General features: G+C 39.3%; 1 protein-coding gene across 1 annotated transcript; it reads left to right on the top strand.

Moving 5' to 3' along the window:
• The first annotated feature begins 4,287 nt into the window (after positions 1–4,287).
• LOC129981394 (uncharacterized) lies at positions 4,288–5,256 on the top strand. The gene has a single exon (XM_056092225.1). It carries the CDS (start codon positions 4,288–4,290, stop codon positions 5,254–5,256), a length of 969 nt encoding a protein of 322 aa, XP_055948200.1.
• Positions 5,257–7,541: the final 2,285 nt, after the last annotated feature.

Here is a 7,541-nt window from a genome sequence, read left to right as displayed (position 1 = left end):
TTATTATGACTCGGCGATACGTTTTAAGTATTGTGTAAATCTGGTTTTAAAAGCCCCCTCAGGGGCTCACCTACTATAGGTGAGTACGGGTGTCCCAATCCCGAGGTACCCAGGGATCTATACTCCCTTTATGTTTATACTCCTCTTCGCCTTCTGCTGTCTGCTATGTCTTTCCTTCCCTCGACGGCAAGCGAGGGAGCTCTCCATGAGAAGCTGTCGCCGCTCTGTTTGCTTCTTGCTTCTCATGGACAGCCAATTTCCCACGTGTTGGCCGTGCGTGGCGACCCATTTGAAAGACGGGTGGTGCACTGTGGTCCCCGGTGTATCAATCGGCTGGTACCTAGTCACCTGAGTGGCTAGTCTGCTAGGGATCAAGCAAAGGGGTTACTGCTTGGGCTTGGCGTTAAGGGTGGTCACTGTCCCCGGGGGTAACTCCGAGCGTATAGGTTCCGGCTAGCACCAAGGTAAGTGCCGAGGCTGGGAATGGCCAGAGCCGGTGGCTGCCTTTCCTTGTTGGGCTCCGTGGTGGGCGGTGCCGTCGGGCCCGAATCATTCACCATATCGCATGGCTCCTCCCAAAAAGGGTCCCTTCAGTGGGCGTCATAAAGCACCAGTTTCTTCAAATTCTTACCATTTTGATAGTTTTTTTGTTGTAAAGCGGATCTCTAATGCTAACGAATCATTCGATAATGTATCACCATTTCTTGTTCAGAAGGCTGTAACTGGAACAGTTGGCGGTGTAACATCAATAAAAAAAATGCGCTCTGGGGACTTGCTTGTTGAGGTTAATTCTCGGAAGCAAGCCCAGCAGATACAAAAAATTAAAAATTTAGCTACAATACCGGTTACTGTTAATCCACATCAATCTTTGAACACCTCTAAAGGTGTGATTACCTGTGGGGAATTGCTAAATGTTTCCTTGGAGGTAATTATTGCAGAAATGAAACCGCAGGGTGTCACGAATGTTCGCCGCATCACTCTTCGGCGTGATGGAGAACTTCTGGAGACAAAACATCACATTTTAACGTTCAATACACCTAAACTGCCAGAATTTGATTATGCCGGCTACATCAGACTACCAGTCCGTCCATATATACCAAACCCTCTGAGATGTTTCCATTGCCAGCGCTTTGGACATTCTAAAATGAATTGCCGCGGGTCATTAACATGTGCCCGTTGTGCAGGTAAAGGGCATGACAGCCAGCAATGTTCCGCACAGGAAAAGTGTGTGAACTGCAGTGGCAATCACCCTTCTTATTCTCGATCATGCCCGCGCTGGATACTAGAGAAACAAATCACTACTGTTAAGTTCAAAGAAGATATTACGTATCCCGAAGCCTGGCGTAAGGTTCAAGCGCAAACGCCTACTCCTGGTAAGAGTTATGCTTCTGTACTTCAAAGCACCTATTGTTCAAACTGCTCCTGTGCAAATTGTGTGAAAAACTCTAAAAAATACAAACCACCTGAAAAACTTACAGATTCCGATTCTGAAAAATCAATTAATGATACTTCTGAAAAATCAATTAATGATACTTCTGAAAAATCAATTAATGATACTTCTGACACTCCTAAGGTTGTAAAAACAAAGTCTAAACGCAAAAAACAAAGCTCACTAACATTAAAACTTGCAAAACGCGGTCTTTCGCAAAAAGATTTACCTCTGAAATTAAAAAAATCAACCTCCTAAAATTCCGTCGCTTTGGGAATGGCGATGCAGGGTAATGTCCACAAGGATTTAACAACGATCTTTGGGGATAAGTTGCATAGCCCTGATATAAAATTACATCCCTCTGAGGATGAAGATGAGCTTGATATGAGTTGCGATGATCTGGCAACTCAGACTAATGCCTCTGTTCTTTCTCCAGCCAAACATATCTCTTAATGGGTACCTTCGTTTCTTGGAATTGTCGCGGCATCCGGTCCAAATTGCAGGATATCAAGTCCATTATTAACAATTTTCATCCTGTCTGTTTCGGTGTTCAGGAGACCTTCTTGACACCCAACGTTCCACTAAAATTACGCGGATATAACTGTGTTCGGAAAGATGCAGGCACTGAATCTCATGGTTCTGGAGGTGTCTGCATCTTTACTTCAAACCTTTATCCGAGCACTCCTCTTATGTTGCATACATCTCTTCAGGCTGTGGCTGTGCAGGTCCATATACGATCTTTGGTCACAGTCTGCTGTATTTATCTTCCGCCACATGATATAATACGTCAACAAGACCTTGACACATTAGTGGATCAACTTCCTTCGCCTTTTATTATAATTGGCGATTTCAACGGACATAGTACTTTGTGGGGCTCGGTTAGTACAAACTCTCGTGGGCAGCAGATTGAACAGTTTATTGCTAACAACTGTCTCTGTCTGCTCAATAATGACGAGCAAACGTACTTCCATGCCCCCACACGTAGCTTCCACTGTCTTGACCTGGCCATATGCTCTCCTGAACTGCTACCGATGTTGAATTTGACAGTTGGAGAGGATCTGCACAATAGCGATCACTTTCCCCTAATACTCTCCCACACTGATAGCGGTAGTGCGACTATTTGTCCCCCGCGTTTTCTATTCCAGCGGGCAGACTGGAATACATTTTCACAACTAGCGGTTATCAATGAGGCTATGGTCAGTGATACAGATATTTCAAAAGCAATACAAAATGTGATTGATACGATAATAAATGCCGCAAACACCACCATTCCGAAAACATCCCCACGTTTAAGAAAATTTCGTAGACCGTGGTGGAATAAAGTCTGTCGCGACAGCCATAAGAAACAGAAAAAATCATGGAATCTATTTAGAAGGTACCCGACGACTGAGAACTTGGTCGCTTTTAAGAAAGCCAAAGCGCTTGCACGTCGCATTCGCCGCCGCAGTCAGAGAGAATCATGGACTAAATTTGTTTCATCCATCACGTCCTCTACTACCAGTAAACTTTTATGGAAAAAGGTAAAGGCTGCTAATGGGATCTATAATGAAACTTCTATTCCAGTTTTAAAAACTGGTAATATGATGTATTCGGACCCATTAGACGTTGCTAACATTCTTGGCCAATCGTTTGCACAAGTTTCCGCAACTGATTCTTACAGCCCTGAGTTTCTGGCAATTAAGAATCGCGCGGAACGGTTGCCTTTGAGCTTTAAAACCCGAGATGTCATTCCATATAATTGTGAATTCAGGATGTTTGAATTGGAAACGGCGCTGTCTCAAGTCCATGATACCAGTCCTGGGCCAGATGGAATCACATATAACATGCTTCGCCATTTGAATACCATTTCCCTTTCCAATCTGTTAATGCTTTTTAACAGAATATGGACTGAGCAGAAATACCCTTCACAATGGCGAGAAGCTATTGTGATTCTTATCTTAAAACCTGGCAAAGAACCATCTGTCCCTCTGAACTACAGGCCGATTGCTCTTACAAACTGCCTTTGTAAGACCTTCGAGCGCATGGTCAATGCTCGACTAATTTTCGAATTAGAGAAACATGGTTGCATCTCCCCATTGCAGAGTGGTTTCCGTAGAGGTCGCTCAACTCTTGACAACCTCGTATTACTGGAAACCGAAATTCGCAATGCATATGTCAGGAGAAACCACCTTGTCTCTATATTCTTTGATATAGAAAAAGCGTATGACCGAGCATGGCGCTATGGTATACTTTCTACCATTTTTAACTTTGGATTTAGAGGAAATTTACCCATATTTTTACAAAATTTTTTGACACAACGTACCTTTCGTGTTCGAATTGGTAATGTTTATTCTAATTATTTTATTCAAGCTGAGGGTGTTCCGCAAGGAAGTGTCCTCAGTGTCACGCTTTTTATTGTTCATCTAAGCCAAATTTTAAATAAGTTGCCTTCATCTGTTCAGGGAACACTATATGTTGATGATCTGCAGATCTCATGCCAAGGCAGTAATATGGATTTATTAGAGAGACAATTACAACACGCAGTAAATAAATTGGTAGCATGGTGCAATAACAATGGTCACACCATCTCCCCAGAGAAGAGTAGCTGTGTACACTTCTGTAGGAAAAGAGGCATTCATCAGGATCCCAATATTCAAATAAATGATTCACCGATTCCTGTAGTGAATGAAGTACGATTCTTGGGAGTAATTTTCGATCGAAAGCTCACCTTTCTATCGCATATCTTACACCTGCGAAGAAAGTGTGAGAAGGCGTTAAACATTTTGAAAGTACTCTCCAGAACATCTTGGGGTGCCGATCGAACCTCCCTTCTCCGTATTTATGAGGCAATAGTCCTCTCCCGAATAGATTACGGGTGCATGGTATATGGTTCCGCCCGTTCATCTGTTCTGAGGCGTCTAGATCCAGTCCACCATTCAGCTTTGCGTATCTGTTCTGGTGCATTTCGTACCTCTCCGGTTGAAAGCCTCTATGTCATATGTCATCAGCTACCCCTTTGCTTAAGGAGGCAGAAATTATCTGCTCAGTTTTATTTCAGAACTAAATCTGTTTCAAAACACCCCTTAAGCAATATGGCACTACCAGTAGGTCTGCGTCGATTGTATAATGCCCGTCCTTCGCACATACTTCCCTTTTATGATAGAGTCAAATTGCTGCTGCATGACTCGGATCTCAAAGACGTTCATATTAAAGCAGTTGATTCCTTTTGCTTCCCTCCCTGGGATATCCCGCGTTTTTCCTTTTTGAACCCCTTTACAGGATTCGATAAATCCTTAACTGCACATGTTGTTTTTCAGCAGCTGTTTTTATATCACCGCCATCAGTATTCATCTTTTGTACCTATTTTCACGGACGGCTCGAAAACAGATGGACATGTTGGATGTGGCATTGTGTTTCCATCTGAGACATTGAGTCACCGTCTTCATAATTGTTGTTCCGTTTATACTGCTGAGTTAATGGCAATTTTCTGTGCTCTTCAGAAAATTTCGGCTGCTACTCAGCATAATATCATTATTTATTCTGATAGCATGAGTGCTCTGAAAGCACTTTCTAATTATCACAACAGAATGAATCCAATTGCTATTCGAATTTTGTTTATGTTGCGTGTATTAGAACAAGCTGGTCTAAGCATCTTATTTTGTTGGGTTCCTAGTCTCGTGGGCATTTTAGGGAATGAGAAAGCAGATTCAGCTGCAAAATCTGCTTCGACATTTATGATCAAAGGACTTCCGTTTTGCGACGTTAAACTGTCTCTTAACTGCAGCATTTTATCTACCTGGCAAAAGTCATGGGATCTGCAGATCCATAATAAATTACATTTCATCTAACCGAAAATTAATTTGTGGCCAGTTAACACTATACGAGAGGCTGATGTCAAATTGACTCGCCTCCGTATAGGACATACTCGTTACACACACAGGCACCTCATTTTTGGCGAGACGGCTCCAAAGTGTCTCACGTGTGGTGTAGATTTTACAATAAATCACATTTTAATTGAATGCCCATGTTTTAATTCCTTCCGTCTACACTTTTTTAAGTCTTCGTCATTGACTTTGCAGGACCTGGTGGGAGAGAAATTCCACCCAAACATTTTTAAATTTTTAAAAACTATCGGTTTTTATATTTGTATCTAGTGCTTTTTAACTAATGCTAACGCTTGATTTTTTTTTTACTTTTTTACATCGATAAATTGTAGCGTTTTTATCGAAACAGTGTTCCATATAGAACTATTACCATTCTTGCACATTAATTTTCTGCATGTGTATTTGGATACCTTTCGATTTATATTTTAACATGTGTGCTTTTACTGTCTGTCCTATCATCTTACCATTTGCTTGGCGCAGCATGGTCAAAAATGGCTTTTGCGCCAAAAAAAAAATCAAACCAAACCTGGTTTTAAAAGCACAATGCTAAGAAGATTAATAGATTCTGCGCATGTGCGGGAACTTGATTCTTAAAATTCCGATAAAATATAGAAATATTTTAAATTTATAATATAGTTTTGAAATATATTATTTGGAATTATTCATAGTAACTCTATGAATAATGGAGAAATAAAGATAAAATTTATTTAAAAAAAAGAAAAATTATAAATTATTAGTCGATATCGAGATTCGAACAGAAGACCAGCAAAATACAATGACACACCCTGCCGATCTAGCCACCAAGACTCGTTCCTCGAGAGCTTCTGAAGGGTCAAAGATTCTCATTACGACTCGGCAATAAGTTTTAAGTATTTTGTAAATCTGATTTTAAAAGCACAATGCTAAGATAATTAATAGATTCTGCGCATGTGCGGGAACTTGACTCTTAAAATTCCGATAAAATAAAGAAATATATTAAATTTATAATATTGTTTTGAAATATATGATTTGGAATGATTCATAGTAACTCTATGAATAATGGAGAAATAAAGATAAAATTTATTTAAAAAAAAGAAAAATTATAAATTATTTGTCGATCTCGAGATTCGAACAGAAGACCAGCAAAATACAATGACACACCCTGCCGATCTAGCCACCAAGACTCGTACCTCGAGGGCTTCTGAAGGGTCAAAGATTCTCATTACGACTCGGCAATAAGTTTTAAGTATTGTGTAAATCTGGTTTTAAAAGCACAATGCTAAGATAATTAATAGATTCTGCGCATGTGCGGGAACTTGACTCTTAAAATTCCGATAAAATAAAGAAATATATTAAATTTATAATATTGTTTTGAAATATATGATTTGGAATGATTCATAGTAACTCTATGAATAATGGAGAAATAAAGATAAAATTTATTTAAAAAAAAGAAAAATTATAAATTATTTGTCGATCTCGAGATTCGAACAGAAGACCAGCAAAATACAATGACACACCCTGCCGATCTAGCCACCAAGACTCGTACCTCGAGGGCTTCTGAAGGGTCAAAGATTCTCATTACGACTCGGCAATAAGTTTTAAGTATTGTGTAAATCTGGTTTTAAAAGCACAATGCTAAGAATATTAATAGATTCTGCGCATGTGCGGGAACTTGACTCCTAAAATTCCGATAAAGTATAGAAATATTTTAAATTTATAATATTGTTTTGAAATATAAGATTTGGAATGATTAATAGTAACTCTATGAATAATGGAGAAATAAAGATAAAATTTATTTAAAAAAAAGAAAAATTATAAATTATTTGTCGATCTCGAGATTCGAACAGAATACCAGCAAAATACAATGACACACCCTGCCGATCTAGCCAACAAGACTCGTACCTCGACAGTTTCTGAATGGTCAAAGACTCTTATTACGACTCGGCAATAAGTTTTAAGTATTGTGTAAATCTGGTTTTCAAAGCACAATGCTAAGAAGATTAATAGATTCTGCGCATGTGCGGGAACTTGATTCTTAAAATTCCTATAAAATATAGAAATATTTTAAATTTATAATATTGTTTTGAAATATATGATTTGGAATGATTCATAGTAACGCTATGAATAATGGAGAAATATAGATAAATTTTATTTAAAAAAAAGAAAAATTATAAATTATTTGTCGATCTCGAGATTCGAACAGAAGACCAGCAAAATACAATGACCCACCGTGCCGATCTAGCCACCAAGACTCGTACCTCGAGAGCTGC

The sequence above is a fragment of the Argiope bruennichi genome, chromosome 8 (genome assembly GCF_947563725.1).
Source record: "Argiope bruennichi chromosome 8, qqArgBrue1.1, whole genome shotgun sequence".
Classification (NCBI taxonomy): domain Eukaryota; kingdom Metazoa; phylum Arthropoda; class Arachnida; order Araneae; family Araneidae; genus Argiope; species Argiope bruennichi.
The sequence above is the reverse complement of the archived record's forward strand: the minus strand, read 5'-3'. Positions and strand labels throughout refer to the sequence as shown.